Here is a 20,082-nt window from a genome sequence, read left to right as displayed (position 1 = left end):
TTATTTCTATTTAAATGCTTCAAACTTTCTGTTCAACAATATTAACCCTTTTTTAAAAGGGTATATACATTGAACATGCCGGAGAGGGGCCAGGGCCTACAGCTCCCTCGCCCGAGGGTTTAGGGTTTAGGGTTTGACTCGGGGGGTAATCTATTGACAGCCTACATCTCCTTTTTCAAGGGTTTGAAGATCTTAATATTTAGGTCTACGAATTAGACTCTAGGGTTTAGGGTTTAGGGTTTAGGGTTTGGGGTTTAAGGTTTGGGCTCCGGCGCAACTCGTTCTAGGGTTTAGGGTTTGTAGTCGCTAGCAAACCCGCAAGCCCTGGTAAGCGTTTAGGGTTTAGGTCTTGAGAGTATGCAAGAGGGATATAAAGGAGGAAGGATGATTTAGGGTTTAGGGTTTTCAGGGTTTAGGGTTTAGGGTTTAGGGTTTAGGGTTTATCGAGGCATTTAATAATAGGGAGACCCAAGGAAGTTGCTGAGGCTGCTCCAAAACAAGTGAAGCTCAGGGTCCCTCTGCAGCAGCAGCAGCTGCTGCTGCTGCTGGGGTCATCGTACGCAGCAGCAGCAGCAGCAACAGCAACAGGACTATCATTAGCAGCAGCAGCAGCAGCAGCAACAGGAGCATCATCGTCAGCAGCAACAGCACCGCGAGCAACAGTATCATCATCATTAGGCTAAACATCAATACATCATAACTATCTCTCTTCTTTTAACTTCTAAATCTACATTAAAAAATGCAGCCTTCTTTACTAAGATATAGCCCTTCAAGAATTGCATGCAGACCAAATAAGAGCGCGACAACCCGTCAAACTTCAGCACCCTCACGTACTGAGACTACCCGCATTGCTTCAGCTTCAGTGGGGCCCCCAGGGGCCCCTAATACCCATGGGGGGCCCCTAGGGGCCCCCATAGGGGGCCCCAATAGAGGAGCGCATGCGGGGGGGCCCCATGGGGGGGCCCACGGGGGGGGCCCCCATAGGGGGGCCCCTGGTGTGGGGACCTCTGGGGGGGCCCCTGGAGGGGGTCCCCATAGGGGGGCCCCTGGGGGGGCCCCTGGGGGGCCCCCTTTATGTACTACTGAAGATATAATAAACTCTATATTACCTCCTAGAGAGTGGTCTGAAGGAGGACAGGTGTGGGCACAGACAGTGAGCACACAACCTGCAACAAGAGCAGATGTTATAACTCTACAAGACGAATTAGATAAAAGATTAAGACGAACAAAAGCAAGAAATTACGGCATTTGCCCTGTGCGAGAAGAATTATACTCACAGTGCTTTGATGAACTGCTGCGCCAAGTAAGAAATAAATAAATATGTGTATATATATATATATGTATATGTATATATATATGTATATATATATACATATATATTTATATGTATATATATATGTATATATATATGTATATGTACTTATATCTATATTATATATATATGTATATGTATATATATATGTATATATATATGTATATATATATGTATATTATATATATTATATTTATATATAGTGAGTCATATACTCGAATCTAAATATTCATTTATTAATGCAGTTTTATAATAATATATATCAATAAATATATATATATATTTATATATATATATATATACATATATATATATATATTTATATATTTATATTCCTATTTATTTTAATAATGCAGTGGTTATAACAACATAACTACAGCTAAACAAACAAAAAAACAAAAAAACAAGCAAACAAACAAACAAATAAATAAATAAGTAAAATATATATATACATATATACATAAGTACAGCTAAACAAACAAACAAACGAACAAACAAATAAATAAATGTAAATATATCCATATATATATAAATATAAATATATATATATATACATATATATATATATATATATATATATATATATATTTACTTAGGTGACGATACAGTGCGCGGAGCGGGGTTTGTTATTAAATCGCGTTCGAGGGGAGCTTCGCTCATTGATAAAGACTCATCGTCGTTTGTATGAGTCCTCTGCTGCTTTCGGCGTAAGAAAGATGTTATTAACAGAAGCAAATAAAGAAAGTAGACTATCTCTGGCCAAAGAAATATCTGCTGCTAATGAAGAACTACAAAAACAAATTCAAGACGCACAGGCGCAGCTGCAAGAACTTAAAGACAGGCATCAACAAAAACTACAAGCAGTAAGAAAATATATACATATCTATAGCTAGCTAGCTAGCTAGCTAGCTGGCTAGCTGGCTAGCTAGCTAGCTAGTTAGTAGCTAGCTAGCTAGCTAGTTAGTAGCTATATAGATAGAAAGATAAACAGACGTTGAGATATGGAGATAGAGAGGGAGACAAAGAGAGAAAGAGAAGAATGATGAAAATAATAAACAATAAATAACAATATGTAGCTTTTATTTCTGTCTCTTTCTTTATCTCTTTATCTATCTTATTGCAATTGGGGCTGCATGCATGCAGGAGGCGAAAGAACACGAAGCAAACATCGCGGCCCTAAGAAGAAAATCAGCAAAAGTTAAAAGAGAAATAGAGAGACTCCTATCCACCATTCAGCAGTCTTAAAGCTGCTGCTACTGCTGCTACTGCTGCTGCTGCTGCTACTGCTGCTGCTGGTGTTGCTGGTGTTCGTGCGGCTGAGCAGCAGCAGCAGCAGCAGCAGCAGCAGCGGAGTAGCAGCTGTACATACACTGAAGGTGCAACACGCGCAGCACACACACAGGGAGGACTCAGAAAACCCTACACCCTAAACCCTAAACCCTAAACCCTAGACCCTGTGGTGCAGCAGCTGCAACAACAATAGGGTTTAGAGTCGAGGGTTTGGTGTCTACGTCAAGACAAACCTCCCTCGGTGCCTTGCTGCTGCTCTTTTGCTAGTTGTATACAGCTAGCTGCAGCTAGCTGCAGCTAGCTACGGCTAGCTACCGCTAGCTACAGCTTGCTGCAGCTAGCTAGATACAACTAGAGACACCTAGCTGCCTCCAGCTGGCCCCAGCTGCCTCGATGCAACGGGCAGCAACTAGCTAGCTACAGCCAGCTAGCTGGAGGCAGCTAGCTAGCTGCAGTTAGCTGCGAGGAAACTCAGAGCCCCCTTGCTGCTGCAAAGAGAAGACATAAAGGCGAAGACTAAGAATTACTGAAAATAAATAAACATCTCTAGAACTGTCTATCTATCTATTTGTCTATCCATAGACAAATGTATAATCTAGCTCGCGTTTATTGTTATTATATTATTATTTATTGATAATAGTAATAATAATAATTAATATTATTAGTAAGGGGCTTTTCTCATGTGGAGACAACAAAAAGCTTGAGACAGTTTTCGTATATGACGCATATCGTTGCTGCTGCTGCTGCTGCTGTTGCTGCTGCTGCTATTGCTGCTGCTACTGTTGCTGCTGCTGCTGTCTCCGCGTAAGGCTTGTGCCTCTAAGTGCATTTACACTAGATGAAAGCTCCTGCATGTTGATTGGAGTTATCAATGAAAGAAGTGTCTCTGTCTCTTTTTATTTTTATCCTTTTCTATCTTTGTCTGTCTTCATCTAAGTGGGGAGCTGCCTATACACCGCAGAGGGTTAAGTGTACAGCACTGTGCGTTGTTGCTAAAAAAGCTTCTAAAAAACAAAAATTATAAAATTAAAATAAAAGAAATAATATAAAATAATAATAATTAAAAAACAATTTATAATAAATATTAAAAACAGAGCTTATAGCTGCCTGCACACTACAATCGTATACTAATGCTGCGGTGTATAGGCAGCTAGCAAGCTGCGGATACACCCCAAGCGTATGTTCCTTAATTTTGAAGCTCTATTGTCTTTATTTTTAGCTTTCTTTTGCATGCAATTGAAAGAGGATAATATATACGGGGACTTAACTGTCTCATTCAGCTGCAGCAGCAGCAGCAGCAACAGCAGCAACAGCAGCAGCAAGAGCTGGTGTCTCCTCACCGCGCATGCGTGGGGTGTAGGGAGACAGAGTGAATAGAATTGAAATAAAAGAGAAAACAAAAAGAAAAAATAAAAGAAGACGGAGACTGTATGAAGGTGCAGAGACACCGCGAGATATCAAAATAAACAAATGAGAAAACGCACAAACAAAGACAAAGACAAAAGGAGACAGACGAACAAAAAATGAAACAAAAAAAGATATAAACAAAAACTAACAAAGACAAAAGGAGACAGTTAAAAATATAATAAAAGGAAGACAGGCAGGGAGAAAGACGCACATAAAGACAAAAGACAAAAGGAGACGGCAAAAGGAGACAGAGTAACACTGAAGAAGTACAAAAAATAATTAAAACAAAAACGAAGTAAGATAAAGAGACAGACAGAGAGACAGACAAATACACAAAAAGAGAGAAGTGCAGAAGCGACGCACAAAAGAAAGAAGCAGACACTTGCGCTGCCTCGCCTAAACCCTAAAACCCTAAACCCTAAACCCTAAACACTAACCCCCGCTAGCGAATTAACAAAACCCTCTAAATTGTACGTTATGCATGAACAAGATAAACCCTAAACCCTAAACCCTAAGAGGCAGACAGGAGACAGGGGTTGGCTTGTCGCTGAGGATTTAGGGTTTAGGGTTTAGGGTTTAGGGTTTAACATAAACCGAAAACCCTAAACCCTGAAAAAGGTTATTGTGCGTTGCTGATCAGATGCACTTGAGGGTTTATTAGAAACATATCTTAAAAAGGAGACAGCATCAAATAACGGCCGACACAAAGACATAAAAAGCAAATGCTGAGGAGACAGCTAGCTACAATAAGAATAGCACAGAAGAGACAGAAGGCGTGCAAGAGAAGTAAACAACAGAGACAGCTAAATAAAACAAATAAATAAAGAAGATATAATATAATTAGTTATTATTTAAATAAACAAGATGGAGACATCGAGCGGGATCGGCTTCCTGCGGCTGTGGGCGTTCGCTCCTGCCTTAGACCTCCTCAGCTTAGCAGCAAAACAGCAGCAAAACAAGCAGCAGCAGCAGCAGCAGCAGCAGCAGGAACAGAAACTGCAGCAAGAGCAACAGCAGCAAGAGGAACAGCAGCAGCAACAGCAGCAAGAGGAGGAGGAGGAGCAGCAGCAGGAACAGAAACTGCAGCAAGAACAACAACAGCAAGAGGAACAGCAGCATAAGGAACAGCAGCAGCAACAGCAGCAAGAGGAGGAGGAGCAGCAGGAGAAGCAGCAGCAGCAGCAACAGGAGACAGCCCCCGATGCCTCAGCAAGTACGGTACTAAGCAGCAGCGACAACACCTACAGCAGCAGCGCAGCGCAGATAAAAAAATAAATTAAAGATGCAGTCTTTATTAAAAACTCATTTTCTCGCCTTAATGGTGCATGCATACAAACGCATGCATACAAACGCATGCATGCAAACGCATGCATGCATGCATGCATGGATACAAACGCATGCATGCACATATGCATGCATGCATGCATGCATGGATACAAACGCATGCATGCGCATATGCATGCATGCATGCATGCATGCATGCATATATGCATGCATGCGTGCATGCATTTGCTGGAGCCCCTAAGCGAAGCTCCAAGTCGACACCGTACTAAACCCTCATTGTTTCGTATGCATGCATGCATTTGTTTATTGTTTTTGTTTGTTTTGTTTGTTTGTTTAGCCTCTTTAACCTTTTTATTAATAGGGATGTCTGACTTGCATCATTTGCTGAAGACAGCGCAGCAACGCGCTGCTGCTGGGCTGCTGCAGCAGCAGGTGAGAAGCTTTGTTTTCTGCTGCTGCTACTGCTGCTGCAGCTGCTGAGGCTGCTGCAGATGAGCGTTGTTTGCTGCTTGTGTTGCTGCTGCTGCTGCTGAGGCTGCTGCGGCAGTGCAGCAAACAAAAAAAGAGAAGAGACAGCTCAGTAAAACCCGCATTAATTCTATTATACTGAATATATGCTTATAATTATATATATAAACATATTTAAACATATACACATATATAAACATATTTATATATATATATATATATAAACATATATACATATATATATATATATATATATAAATGCATAAAAACATTTTATGTATAATACTTCTTTCTGTCTCCGTTCTTAAAATTTTTTTTCTCTTTTCTGTTTATTATATTTGTTGCTCTGTCTTTGTTGCTGCTTTGTTTTACTACAGATAAGGTTTATAATAGCTGAGGAGACACCTGAAGGTGCAGCACGGCTGCTGCTGCTGCTGCGCATTCTAACAGACGCAAATTTGTCTCTGCGAGGTAAGCGATAACTCAACTGTCTCCTCAACTCAGGCAGCAACGTAGCAGCAGCAGCAACAGCAGCAGCAGCAACAGCAACAGCAGAAGAAGCAGTGACCAGTCGCAGCACGTGCAGCAGATAATCGCAACAGCAGCAGGAGTTGCTCTGGAGAAGCAGCAGCAGCAGCAGCAACAGCAGCAGCAGCAGCAGGACTGTTTGCAGTGGATGAACAGCAGCAGGACCTACTGCTGCTGTTAATGCTGATGCTGCTGCTGTTGATGCTGCTGCTGATGCTGCTGCTGCTGCTGCTGCTGCAGAACGTGTTGCGCTGTATCTTGAGGTGTACGGCAACACATTTGTCAGGGAGCAAACTGCGGTGTACATACACCGCAGTGCGAAGCTGCTACAGGGGTGCGCTTGCTTCTTGTCTCTCTTACAGCAGCGGCAACATCAGCAGCAGCAGCAGCAGCAACAGCAGCAGCAGCAGCAGCAGCAGCAGCATGAGGGAAACCAGCACAAGAGAAGGATTAGAGGAGACAGAAGAATGAACAAAAGGAGACAAAACAAAATCTGTCTCTTTTTTCACATGCATTTATTTGCTGCTGCAGCTTTTTATCTGGAGAGTACTTATTAGGCCTCAGCGACATTATTGATATGTCTCTCCTCAAGTATAGAGACAGAGACCGCATTGAAAGTGATGCCCCCGCTGCTGCTGCTGCTGCTGCTGCTGCTGCTGTTGCTGTTGCTGCTGCTGCTGCAGTTAATGCTGATGCAGTAAATGCTGATGCTGCTGATGTTAATGCTGATGCTGCTGTTCTTAATGCTGATGCTGCTGATGCTGCTGATGCTGCTGCTGTTAATGCTGCTGCTGCGGATGTTGATACGACTACTCCTGCTGCTGCTGCTGCTGCTGCTGCTGCTGCTGCTGTTGCTGCTGCAGGTGCATGCGCATGCTGGCGTGCAGCTGCTGATTTTAATTTGAGTAATTTGCGAGAGCAGCGACTTCGTCATTTTTACGCTGAAAAGTTTGACTACCGAGTCAACGCCATCGACTGGAATTATAGTTGCTACTTGCAACCCTTCGTAAACCTGCTGCTGCTGCTGCTGCTGCTGCTGCTGCTGCTGCTGCTGCTGATGGTGATGGTAATGCTGCTGCTGCTGATGGTAATGCTGCGGCTGCTGCTGCTGCTGCTGATGGTAATGCTGCTGCAGCTGCAGCTGCTGCTGCTGCTGCTGATGGTAATGGTAATGGTGATGGTGATGGTGCTGCTGCTGATCGTGATGCTGCTGCTGCTGCTGCTGCTGTTTTGGCAACATCAGCAGCAGCAGCAGCAGCAGCAGCAGCAGCGGTGGCGCTGCACCTCTGGTGTCGTTGCTTATGGGCTGTATATTTTGTTGTCTCCTCGCGTTGCTGCTGCAGGCCCCGCTGCTGCACTGGAGACAGTATAAACGATTTGCTATGACAGGTCACACCCCACTCCGCTGCTGCTGCTGCTGCTGCTGCTCTGTTGCTGCTGCTGCTGTTGCTGCTGCTGCTCAGTTTCTGCTGCTACTTTGCTGCTGCTCTGTTGCTGCTGCTGTCTCTCGCTGACTCCTTTTGTTGTCTTAACGTTCTGTCGTGTCGAATGTTCGCTGTGTGATGGCTAGCTGCTTAGCTAGCTAGCTGTTTAGCTAGCTAGTTGCTTAGCTAGGTAGTTGTTTAGCTAGCTAGCTCTTTCGCTAGCTAGATTGCTGTTTGGGTGGCTAGCTAGCTAGCTACATAGCCAGCTAGCTAGCTACCTATCACGCTAGCGGACTCGTTAGCTAGCTAGCTAGCTAACGAGCTAGCAGACTTGTTAGCTAGCCACACAAAGCGAACAACTTTTAAACAGTTTGTCTGTCCCCCAACTACATAGCTAGCTAGCTAGCTAGCTAGCTAGCTGCGGGGTTGCAGAGACGAAGCGTTAGCTGAAGTTTGCTGCTGCTGCACAGGCCAGGCGTTTGATGTGGGGGCCTCACCTCAACTAAAAGAAAATAAAACCCTAGCAGCATATGTTAAAGGCAAAGACGTGAGCTGCAGCAAACTTTAGGGTTTAGGGTTTAGGGTTTAGGGTCTAGGGTTTAGAGTTCCGTTTAGCGTTCAACGCATTGCTGCTGCTGCTGCTGCTACGTCTCGCTCTGTCTACTACCACTGCCGCTTGTGTTGCCGCTGCTGCTGCTGCTGCTGCTGTTGCTGTTGCTGCTGCTGCTGCTGCTGCTGCTGCTGCTTCAGAAGAAGAACTGGACGAGTGTGAAGGTGAGGGGGTTTTGGGGTGATATCGTCAGCGGCCCCTATTACTCCTTAGGTGAGGCGCAGCAAGCTCAGCAGCAAACATTGGGGTGTATGTACACCCCAGTGCAGCAGCAGCAGCAGCAGCAGCAGCAGCAGCAGCAGCTCAGCTGCATCTACACCATTCCGCTCATAATCCTATAGACATACGCAGCAGCAGCAGCAACAACAGCAGCAACAGCAACAGCAACAGAAATGACTGGCAGAACGGCAGGCAGCGGCAGAACGAACAGCAGCAGCAGTAGCAGCAGCAGCAGCAGCAGCAGCAGCAGCAGCAGCAGCAACAGCAGCAACAGCAGCAACAACAGCAGCAAGTGATTGCAAGTGCTGTTTTCAGGAGTGGACGTGGATGCGCCCTTCAAAGAAGAGGCATTTCGAATTGCGAGTCAACAGCAAAGACATGTATGCTGCTGCTTTGTTGCTGCTGCTGCTGTCTTGCTGCTGCTGCTGTCTTGCTGTTGCTGTCTTGCTGCTGCTGTCTTGTAGCGATCGGTATGTGTTGCTGCAGCTCCTGCTGTCTTGCTGCTGCTGTCTTGCTGCTGCTGACTTGGTGCTGCTGTCTTGCTGCTGCTGACTTGGTGCTGCTGTCTTGCTGCTGCTGTCTTGCTGCTGCTGTTTTGCTGATACAGCTGCATACATACACCTGAATGCATGCATACACCTCCTTGCGCGCTGTACATTTTATTTTATTTTATTTTATTTTATTTTATTTTATTTTATTTTATTTTTATTTTATTTTGCATGCAGCACTCGCAAGAAGTTTTTGAGTTTAATTTGAGCGCTGTGCTGCTGCAGTTGGAGCAAAACAAAGTCAGACAATTCTCTGAGAATAAAAAATATATTTATTTAATCATAATTATAATTATAATTATAGTATTATATTATATTATATTATGTTGTCTATAATTATAAGCATTATTATATATTAATTATTATAATAGCTTTTATTATACGTATGAGAATTTATATGCATTTATATTATTGCTGTCGTTCGATTAAACAAATACAGATAATTGTCGCTAATGATATACTTTATAATAATTATAACGCTAATAATAATGATTAAAACAATTACAATAATAATACAATATATATTATATTTATTATATATCTAAATGCATATCTAAATTATTATTATTGTCGTTAGATTATACACACTCAGATAATTCTCTCTATGCAACAGCTGCGACTCCTCCTCCCCTGCTGCTGCACTGCTGCTGCTGCTGCTGCTGCTGCTGCTGCTGTGGGGTTGCTGCAAGCAACTGCTGCGAACTGCATTGCCACCCCTCGGCCTTTAGGGTCGACGCTCTAGGGTTTAGGGTTTAGAGTCTAGGGTTTAGGGTTTAGGGTTTAGGGTTTAGGGTGCCTAATAGAGTTTGTGGCTTGCGCAGCGTCTTACGATTCCGGAGGGAGCTGCTGCTCGCGATCGGTATATGCTGCTGCTGCTGCTTCTGCTGCTGCTTCTGCTGCTGCTTCTGCTGCTGCTTCTGCTGCTGCTTCTGCTGCTGCTGCTAGCGCTGCTGCTAGCGCTGCTGCTTCTGCTGCTTCTGCTTCTGCTGCTTCGCTGCTGCTGCTGCTTTTGCTGCTGCTGCTGTTGCTTGTGCAGCGGTTTCGATGGTTTAGGGTTTAGGGATTAGGGTTTGACTACTGTTGAGGTGTATAGGCAGCTGCTGCAGGAGACAGTACGTCTGCTGCTTTTCTTTTTCTTCTTCTTTGCAGCTACCCCTATAAAACACTTCTTGAAATGACGACGTACACTGAAGAGAGACAGCAGCAAAAACAACAAGACATCGAGCAGCAGAAAGAGGGGTCGGAAGAAAACGCATGCAACAACAGCAGCAGCAACAGCAGCAGCAGCGACAGCAACAGCAGCAGCAACAGCAGCAGCAGCGACAGCAACAGCAGCAGCAACAGCAGCAGCAGTGACAGCAACAGCAGCAGCAGCTGCAGCAGCGATGGCAGCAGCAGCAACAGCAGTCAGGGCTGTGAGGGCAACAACGCTGACAGCAGCAGCAGCAGCAGCAGCAGCGAGAGCACAGACAGCGCCAATAGCGGGAGCAGTGAGAGCAACAACAACAGCAGCAGCAGCGGAGACAGCAGCAGCAACAGCAGCAGCAGCAGCTGCAGTGCAACTGAGCCACAGAGTAAAGACAGCAGAGGAGACGAATGCCCCGAAGACAGCACCGCGAAGAGCAGCAGCAGCAGAAGCAATAGCAGCAGCAGCAGCGACAGCAGCAGTGGCAACAGCAGCAGCAGCAGTGAAGACAGTAGCAGCAATTATGTTGCTGCAAAGGATAAGAAGGCCCAGCAGCGGTCTGCTGCAAATTCGTTTGAGGGTAGTTTTCGCTGCTGCTGCTGTTGTTGCTGCTGCTGTTGTTGTTGCTGCTGCTGTTGTTGTTGCTGCTGCTGTTGCTATTGCTGCTCCTGTTGCTAATGTTGCTGCTGCTGTTGCTGCTGCTGTTGTTGCTGCTGCTGCCGAGTGATGCATCTGATGTCTGTTTGCTGCTGCTGCTGGCTGGCACCGAAAGAAACAAAAGAGGGTAGGAGGGCTCTCATCTCCGGTCTAGGGTTTAGGGTTTAGGGTTTAGGGTTTAGGGTTTAGGGTTTAGGGTTTAGGGTTGTGCAGGTTGGCGGGGCCTTTCAATTTATTTAACTCTCTGCAGTCCCTCAGAGGTCGGCCAGTTGAGGGGGTGAGAGAAAGCGAAGAAGTTTTTTTGTTTTGTTTATTTATTTATTTATTTATTTGTTTATTTATTTATTTATTTGTTTGTTTGTTTGTTTTTTCTTCTTGCGTTCTTCTTGGCTTTGCTAAATATATATATATATTTATATATTTATATATTTATATATATATATATATTTATTTATATATTTATTTATTTATATATTTATTTATTTATGCATTTATATTTTCTTGTGCGCCTCTATATACATATATACATATATATATATATATGTAAGTATATGAATATAAATATAAAAATATACAAACATATGTTTATATATTTATGTATACATATATATATATATATACATATATATAAATATAAATATATATATATATATATATATAAACATGTATTTAAACAATTATATATATTTGTTTATATGAGCCATCATAATAATAAAAAAATAAAAATATATTAATAACAATAAATAAATAAATAAATAAATATATATATATATATATACAATTGCTAATAGTACTATCTTTGTTTGTCTCTGATAGACTGGAGAGAGCAGCAGATGCCTGCGTCTTGGGTTGGTCTGCTGCTGCTTCGCTGCTGCTGGGGTCAGCAGCAGCTTCTGAGGAGACACAGCAGCAGCAGAAGCAGCAGCCTACCGCTACTGCTGCTTCTGCTCCTGCTGCTGCTGCTGCTGCTAGCACAGAAGCAAAAGAAATCCCCGCTACCTCCTGTCTCCTCAGCTGTCTCCTTAAGCCAGGGGGCCTCGTCCTCGTAGAGTCGCTCAAGTAAGGCCGGCTGCTGCTGCAGCTGCTGCTGCTGCTGCTGCAGCTGCTGCTGCTGCAGCTGCTGCTGCTGCTGTTGTTGTTGCTGTTGTTGTTGTTGCTGCTGCTGCTGTTACTGTTGCTGCTGTTGCTGTTGCTGTTGTTGGTGCTGCTGCTTTTGTTGTTGCTGCTGCTTCTGCAGCTGCTGTTGCTGTTGCTGCTGTTGCTGCTGCTGCTGCTGCTGCTGCATGTCGTGATGAAGCAAGAGAAGCCAGTTGGGTTGGTTTGGGTATTTTCGTCTTTGTTTGTTTTGTTGCTTAATTTTTTCATCATCTCTTCTGTCTTCAGGCATTAAAAGGGTTTAGGGTTTAGGGTTTAGGGTTTAGGGTTTTATCTGCCTCTTAATCTTTTTCTTTATCTGTCTCTTCAACTGTCTCTTTATCTGTCTCTTTATTTTTATTTTTATTTTATTTTTGTTTTTTGTTTTTTACTTCTGCAGATACTTGGCTAACGTTCCCAGCAAAGCAAAACAAAAGTGCGTTTAGGGTTTAGGGTTTAGGGTTTAGGGTTTAGGGTTTAGGGTTTATTTAGGGTTTAGGGTTTAGCAGCATCAAGGGCGTCAATAGGAGAAGCCCCCTAAAGCCGCAGCAGCTGCTGCTGCTGCTGCGGTTGTACTGAGTGCAAGAAACTGAGCAGGGAATGCTGCTGCTGCTTATGCTGCTAGTGCTGCTGCTGCTGCTGCTGCTGCTGCTGCTGCTGCTGCTGCTGCATGCGGTTGCGGTGTATATGCAGGTACCGCCGACTGGCAGCAGAGGCTGCACAGCTACGCGGCTGGGGAGAGCTGCAGCAAGAGAAGTGCTGGGGTATGATAGACATTTAGTAGAGGCCTTCTGCTGCTGCTGCTGCTGCTGCAGCTGCTGCTTGCTGCTGCTGCCTGTTGCTGCCGATGCTGCTGCCTGCTGCTGCCGATGCTGCTGCCTGCTGCTGCCGATGCTGCTGCTGCAGGAGACACCTGTTTGCTGCTGCTGCTGCTGCTGCTGCTAGAGGAGACAGCAGTTAGCTGCTGGCTGCTGCTGCTGCGTTCGTTGCTTGCAGGTGCAGCAGAAGCAAAGGAGACAGCAAATAAGCCCAAAGAGACAGCAGCAGATAAAAATAAAAGTGCAGCAGCAAATGAAGAGAAAGAGATGACTGAAAAGACAGCCCAGGAGGCAGAGCGTCTGTCTCCTCCCTATCTTTGTTTCTCCTTGCCCTCTGTTTAGGGGGTTATGAAACCCTTAAACCCTAAACCCTAAACCCTAAACCCTAGAAGCAGGAGACGCCTAGGGGGCCCACTAAACCCTCACCAGCTGCTGACTGTTGAAGACCTAGGGTTTAGGGTTTAGGGTTTAGGGTTTGCGTTTGAAGCTTCAGCACAAGTTTTTAATTCCCTTTTGCTGTCTAATAAAAACCTGTCTCCTATAAAACTAAAGCAGTGTTTAATAGGGTTTTAGGGTTTAGGGTTTAGGGTTTAAAATATCTCTTACTCGCTTCGGAGACAGCTATCTAAGACACCGTCTTGTAGGAGACAGATGCTCAGGAGACAGTCTCCTTTTAGTAATTCAGAGACAGCCCCCTTTTAGCATTTAAGAGACAGTCTCCTTTTATTATTTAGGAGACAGCACTTAGGGGACAGTCTCTTTTTAGTGTTTAGGAGACAGTCTCCTTTTAGTAATTCAGAGACAGCCTCCCTTTAGTAGTTAAAAGACAGTCTCCTTTTATTATTTAAGAGACAGCCTCTTTTTAGTATTTAAGAGACAGCCCCCCCTTAATCTTCAGGAGACAATATTGAGGAGACAGTCTCCTCTTAGCATTCAGGAGACAGTCTCTTTTTAGTATTCAAGAGACAGCCTCCTTTTAGTATTTAGTATTTAAGAGACAGCCTCCTCTCAGTATGTAGGAGACAGCATTAAGGAGACAGTCTCCTTTTAGTAATTCAGAGACAGTCTCCTTTTAGTATTCAAGAGACAGTCTCTTTTTAATATTTAGGAGACAGTCTCCTTTTAGCATAGTTAGTCTGTAGGAGACAGTCTCTTTTTATTATTTAGGAGACAGTTATTATTTAGGAGACAGTCTCTTTTTATTATTTAGGAGACAGTCTGTCTCTTTTTATTATTTAGTAGACAGTCTCCTCTAGGCATACACGAGGCCCAGGAGACAGTCTCTTTTTATTATTTAGGAGACAGTCCGTCTCTTTTTAGTGTTTAGGGGAGAGTCTCTTTTTAATATTTAGGAGACAGTCTCCTTTTAATATTTAGGTTGTGGGCTACCCGCCAGCATGTTTATATATCTGTCTCTTCTTCTGTTTTCGTCTACCTCTATAATTTATAATATTTATGTTTTTGTGTCTATCTATTTAATGCCTGTCTCTCGCATATCTCTTTATATATATCTCTCTCTGTCTAACCTTCTTCTTCTGTCTCTGCTGTCTCTTTTATCTGTCTCCTTTTCTATCTGTCTCTTTATTTATTTGTCTCTAAATACAACACCGCACATCAAAAGAGAAACAGCTTACTTAATTCGCAGCCTCAAAGGCCTCCGCAGGGTCAACAGGGGGCCCCACAGAGGCCAAGAGGGGCCCCACGTGGGGCCCCAAAGGAGCCAGGCAGGGGCCCCCATGTGGGGCCCTAAGAGGCGCAAGAGGGGCCCCATGTGGGGCCCCAAAAGGAGCCAGGCAGGGGCCCCCATGTGGGGCCCTAAGAGGCCCAAGAGGGGCCCCGATGTGGGGCCCCACAGGAACCAGACAGACGCCCCCCTGTGGGGCCCCACAGGAGCCAGGCAAGGGCCCCCATGTGGGGCCCCACAGGAACCAGACAGGGGCCCCCGTGTGGGGCCCCACATAGCCCCGAAAGGGGGGCCCCTAACGATCTGAAAAGGGGGGCCCCCTAACGGGGGCCCCCCTTTGTAGATAGGCCCCTTTAACTCCCACCTTGATACTTGTATGTATTTGCGTTTCTCTGGAGGTAATATGAAAATAGAGAGAGACGGAGAGGAGACAGAGAGAGACATAGAAAGAGGCAGGGGTAAGGAGACAGTAAAGAGGCGTCTCCTTGTGTTTTAACTTTCTCCTGTTCTAAGCTTTCGGATAATGCTTTCAATTACTTCAGAGTCCCCCGGCAGTTCTTTAATCTCACAGCCATAGAAAGACTTAATCTGCTCTAACAAACATAACTCTTCAGCAGCAATTAAATTTACAGCAATACCCTTAAGACCAAACCTGCCTGTCCTTCCTATACGATGTAAGTATGTCTCGAAGTTAACACATACACCCAAATCATCTCCTTTAACTCCTAACCCTTCGGGGCCCCCCCCTTGGGGGCCCCCCACCCCTCCTGTTTGTTGATTATCTTGAGGTGCTTCCCAGCTGTCTCCCCAGGTCGTATTTGTTGCCGAAAATGCATTATTATTATTAAAAGATTTATCTTGATTTACTCCTCCTCCTCCATAGAAACCTCTTCGAGGGCCCTCATAGGGGGGCCCCCCCCCTCTTGGGGGGCCCCCAGACCATCCCCGTCTATGTGAAGGGTTTGTATGATAATATATAGGTAGATCAAAGTTTATAACAAGCGTTACTTGAGGCACATCTATCCCTCTCGATAAAACATCTGTACATATTAATACTTTCGTCTCTCCTCTTCGGAACTCGCCCATTATTTTATCTCTTATTTCTATCGACAGCTTCTCGGGGCCCTGTGCTTGCGAACCTGCATGCATGCATGCATGCATCCATCCAAACAAATATATAAATACTTTATATATTATATATTCGCACGTATATATATATATATATATATATACGTATATATGAGTACCTCTATATATATACATATATATACATATACATGCATACATATACTATATATATGTATATATTTATATATTTATATATATTTCTCTGCCTTTCTTTGTCTATCTGTCTCTGCTTGTCTCTATCTCTTCGTTGTGCTCCTTTCTGTTTATATAAAATATACAAATAAACAAACAAATAACTAAATAAATAAATAAACTATATTATATATATTATATATATGCTTACCGCAGATAAGAGAGACAGAGAAAGATAATTCCTTCTGCAGTTTCAAAGCCAAGAAGAAGGCCAGCCTACGACTATTAACAAAAATAACACTTTGACCGACAGCAAGTGCTTCATAAAGGGTCTTTAAATGTTTATATTTCTCTTGAAAGATTCTCTGTAGCCGTTCTCTACTTACTCCACCTCGCTGCTGTAAAGGAGAAGACAAAGATATATATGAAGGCACTTCCCCGCCTAGGCCCTCTAAGCAATCCCAAGAAAGACCACCAGCAGCAGCAGCAGCAGCAGCAGCAGCAGCTGCAGGAGGTGCTGCTGCAGCAGCAGGTGCTGCATCTGGATCGGCTATCATATAAAACTGCTGAATGCACGATAGGGTTAGCTCCTCCCTCTTCAGCTGTACGTACAACCCAAACAACATCCACATAAACAAACACATAAAACAACTGCAGCAACAGCAGCAGCAGCTGCTGCTGCTGTTGTTGTTGTTGCTGAGAATACAAAAGGAAGAGCAGCAGCAACACCAGCAGCCACTGAACAAGCACAAAAAAACAAATGAAGCAGCAACCGCCAACAGCAGCGGCAGCAGCACCCCATGCAGCAGCAACAGGAGCCGCAGCAACAGCAACAGAAGCAGCAGCAGCAGCAGCAGCAAGACGCACAGTGATTTTGTTTGCTTTGGGTATTAATTTGTCTGCAAACTCGCGAACAGGGTCTGAAAATGTCGCAGAAAAAAGCAGAATTTGAATATCCCTCGGAAGAAAACGCCGAATTTGCTGCACCTGCAGCACATACACCCCAACAATAACGCTGCTGCTGCTGCTGCTGCTGCTGCTGCGGCTGTGGCTGTTGCTGTGGCTGCTGGTGTGGCTGCTGGTGTTGCTGCTGGTGTGGCTGCTGTTGTTGCTGCTGGTGCTGCTGCTGGTGTTGCTGCTGGTGCTGCTGATATGGCTGCTGATGCTGCTTTGGCTGCTGCTGCTGTGGCTGCTGTTGCTGTTGCTGTTGCTGCTGCTGCTAAGGGTACACACATCAACCTGCAACCCCGAAAGGCAGCCCCAAGCAAAACTCTGTTGCATGCGAGCAGCAAATAATACGCCGCTTAAAAGTGAAACCACGGAAGTAACAGCAGCAGCAGCAGCTGCTGCTGCTGCAGCAGCAGCAGCAGCAGCAACAGCAGCAGCAGAGGTACCTGTGGGGCCATGTTGTTTGCAAAGTTGATAAGTTCGTCAGCTTCATCTAAGACAAACATTCGAACTAAGGAGGAATTCAGACGCCGCTTCTTCAGCAACTCCATCGTCTTCCCTGCAGCAGCAGCAGCAGCAGCAGCAGCAGCAGCAGCAGATTAGCAGCAGCAGCAGAAACAGTAGATGAGCAGCAGCAGCAGCACAGCAACAGTAGATCAGCAGGATATGAACAGCAGCACCCTAAGCATCCGCATCCGCATCAGCAGCATCAGCATCAGCCGAAGCATCATCATCATCATCATCATCAGCAGCAGCAGCAGCAGCAGCAGCAGCTAGAGCATGATACCTGGCGTGCCGACGACGATCTGCTGGCGAACATCAGGCGAAGTGTTTGAAGTGAAGACAGCCAAACGCCCTTCTTCGTTCGTCAGCAGCAAATCACCACCCGCTGCACCGACAGCTTCTCCTACAACAATAATAATAATAATAAATAATAAATAATAATAATAATAATAATAATTTGTTGTAATAATGTTTATAGTAAAAAGAAGTGGTAAAAGAAACAGAAAAATTTAAAAAGGATTCATGCATGCATGCATGCATGCATGCATGCAAGGCAGCAGCAGCAGCAGCAGCAGAAGCAGCAGCAACATATGACACAGCAGGAGCAACACAAGCAACAGTAGCAGCAGGCCGAAGAACAACAGCAAACTACAACCCAAGCAGCAGCAGCAGCAGCCTCATCAGCAGCAGTAGGATCACAAGCAAAATCAGCTGCAAAAACCCTGAAGCAACACCTGCAGCAGCAGCGCAAGCAGCAGCAGCAGCAGCAACAGCAGCAGGAAGGAGCGAACCTGGTTTTGACTGGGGAACAGCAATGAAGATGGTGAGGCGGGTAAAGCGCGACAATTGCTTCAAGACATTCACAGTTTGCTGCGCCAGCTCTCGAGTCGGGCAGAGACACAAAGACTGCAGCACAAAAAGCAGCAGCAGCAGCAGCAGCAGCAGCAGCAGCAGGGAAATCCGCAGCAGATACAACGCACAAGGAAACAGATGCAGCATCAAGAGAACACCAACACAAACTGCAGCAGCTGAACAACAACTAGAGCGCAGCAAGAATAGCAGCAGCAGCAAGAATAGTAGCAGCAACAGCAGCACAAATAGCAGCAGCAACAGCAGCACCTAAAGCAGCAGCAGCAGCAGCAACTAAAGCAGCAGCAGCAGCAGCAACTAAGGCAGCAACAGCACCTAAAGCAGCACCAACCACAGCAATAACAACAACAGCAACAGCAACAATAGCAGCAGCAGCAGCAGCAGCAGCAGCAATACCTGCGGCTGCTGAATTGAGGGGTCTGCACAAGACAACATAGCTAAGGCGAATGTCGCTGTCTTCCCGCTGCCGTTTTGCGCCTGAGAGACAAATTAAGCAGCTGCCTATACACCTCAATTCATATAAAGGCATTCAAAACCCTAAACCCTAAACCCTAAACCCTAAACCCCAACAATAAACTCTAATAAACCCTAATAATAGACCCTAATAATAATAATAAACCATAGTAATAATAATCCCTAATAATTAACCCTGATAAACCCTAACAATGATAAACCCTAAACCCTAATGATAATAAACCCTAAACCCTAAACCCTAAACCCTAAACCCTAGTGCACCTGAGCGATGAGGTTTTGGCGGTGTCTCAGGATGAGGGGAAGAGCGGCCGCCTGAATTTTTGCTGGGGCTTTAAACCCTAACGCATGCACTCCTTGCAGCAACTCTTTTGATAGCTGCAGCTCCTCCCTGCAGCAGCAGCAGCAGCAGCAGCAGCAGCAGCAGATGTATGTGTGCATATGCACGCATAGCAGCAGAAATAGCAACGGTAAAAGCAACAGCAACAAAACAGCAGCAGCACAAGCAGCAACAGAAACAGCAGCACCAGAAGCAGCGACAGAAACAGCTGCAGCAGGTGCAGCAGCAGCAGCAGCAGCAGCAAAGGAAGCTTTATAAGAAACACCCTTAGATAAAATAAATGAAGACAGCCATAGGGACATCTGCATGCACGAACGCTCTTGCAAACAGCAGCAGCAGCAGCAACAGCAACAACAACAGCAGCAGCAGCAACAGCAACAACAACAGCAGCAGCAACAGCAGCAACGCATGCAGTGGCCCTGCAGCTCAGGCACAGCATTCCATTCTGTACTGCTGCTGCTGCTGCTGCTGCTGTTGCTGCTGCTGCGCACCATGTCTTAGCGGAGATGAGGGGGGAGTCATCATCTTCTACCCTTTGAATTACAAGGCGAGACCCTTCATCCATTTGGCCCAAGTGCGCGCGGCCTGCTGCTGCTGCTGCTGCTGCTGCTGCTTCGCCGTTGCTCGTGCTGCTGCTGCTGCTGCTGTTGCTGCTGCTGCTAGCCTCCGCTGCAGATGGTGTGGTCGGCTGTTTGCTGTTGCTGCCTCCAGCTGTACTTACACCACCAGATTCCGGTGCTGCTGCTGCTCCTGCTGCTGCTCCTGCTGCTGCTGTGTCAGTCTTTGCGTCTCCTGCATCTCCTTTGGGGTTGGCTGGTGCGTCTGCTGCAGCAGAATCTGCTGCTGGGGCCGCAAGATTGCTGCTGTCACCGCCGCTGCTGCTGCTGCTGCTGCTGCTGCCGCCCTGGCTTGGTAGGTTTATGCGCAGTGTCTCTAGCAGCGACTGCAGCTGCTCTAGAGATGCGCTTCCATCCTTGAGGCTTTCAAGCAGCCTTGCTGCTTCTTCTGGTGTTGCGGGCATTTTGCTGCTGCTGCTGTTGCTGCTGCTGTTGTTGCTGTTACTGCAGCTGCTGGTGTTGTTGCTGCTGCTGCTGGTGTGGCAGCCGCCGGCACTGTTGCA

The 20,082-nt window shown here is 45.5% G+C and overlaps 4 protein-coding genes across 4 annotated transcripts; 2 read left to right on the top strand and 2 right to left on the bottom strand.

Annotated features, from left to right (window-relative positions):
- Nucleotides 1–4,873: 4,873 nt before the first annotated feature.
- On the top strand, nucleotides 4,874–5,639 carry EAH_00017850 (hypothetical protein; the record flags this gene model as incomplete). Its single annotated transcript, XM_013397578.1, has 2 exons — nucleotides 4,874–5,227; nucleotides 5,631–5,639. The coding sequence occupies 2 exons, from the start codon at nucleotides 4,874–4,876 to the stop codon at nucleotides 5,637–5,639; spliced, it is 363 nt and encodes a 120-aa protein (XP_013253032.1).
- Nucleotides 5,640–6,842: 1,203 nt separating this feature from the next.
- EAH_00017840 (hypothetical protein) lies at nucleotides 6,843–7,223 on the bottom strand (the record flags this gene model as incomplete). The annotated part of the gene is made up of 1 exon (XM_013397577.1): nucleotides 6,843–7,223. The coding sequence occupies one exon, from the start codon at nucleotides 7,221–7,223 to the stop codon at nucleotides 6,843–6,845; it is 381 nt and encodes a 126-aa protein (XP_013253031.1).
- A 3,041-nt stretch (nucleotides 7,224–10,264) lies between these two features.
- On the top strand, nucleotides 10,265–12,848 carry EAH_00017830 (hypothetical protein; the record flags this gene model as incomplete). Its single annotated transcript, XM_013397576.1, has 5 exons — nucleotides 10,265–10,856; nucleotides 11,147–11,210; nucleotides 11,750–11,992; nucleotides 12,468–12,503; nucleotides 12,761–12,848. The coding sequence occupies 5 exons, from the start codon at nucleotides 10,265–10,267 to the stop codon at nucleotides 12,846–12,848; spliced, it is 1,023 nt and encodes a 340-aa protein (XP_013253030.1).
- A 2,213-nt stretch (nucleotides 12,849–15,061) lies between these two features.
- Nucleotides 15,062–19,983, bottom strand: EAH_00017820 (DEAD/DEAH box helicase family protein, related; the record flags this gene model as incomplete). The annotated part of the gene is made up of 7 exons (XM_013397575.1): nucleotides 15,062–15,162; nucleotides 16,041–16,431; nucleotides 16,697–17,068; nucleotides 17,224–17,336; nucleotides 18,073–18,187; nucleotides 18,887–19,013; nucleotides 19,454–19,983. 7 exons carry the CDS (start codon nucleotides 19,981–19,983, stop codon nucleotides 15,062–15,064), a joined length of 1,749 nt encoding a protein of 582 aa, XP_013253029.1.
- Nucleotides 19,984–20,082: the final 99 nt, after the last annotated feature.

This window comes from Eimeria acervulina, genomic scaffold, assembly GCF_000499425.1.
Source record: "Eimeria acervulina Houghton genomic scaffold, Eah_scaff115, whole genome shotgun sequence".
In the NCBI taxonomy this organism is placed as follows: Eukaryota; Apicomplexa; class Conoidasida; order Eucoccidiorida; family Eimeriidae; genus Eimeria; species Eimeria acervulina.
This window is presented reverse-complemented; position numbering and strand designations above follow the sequence as displayed.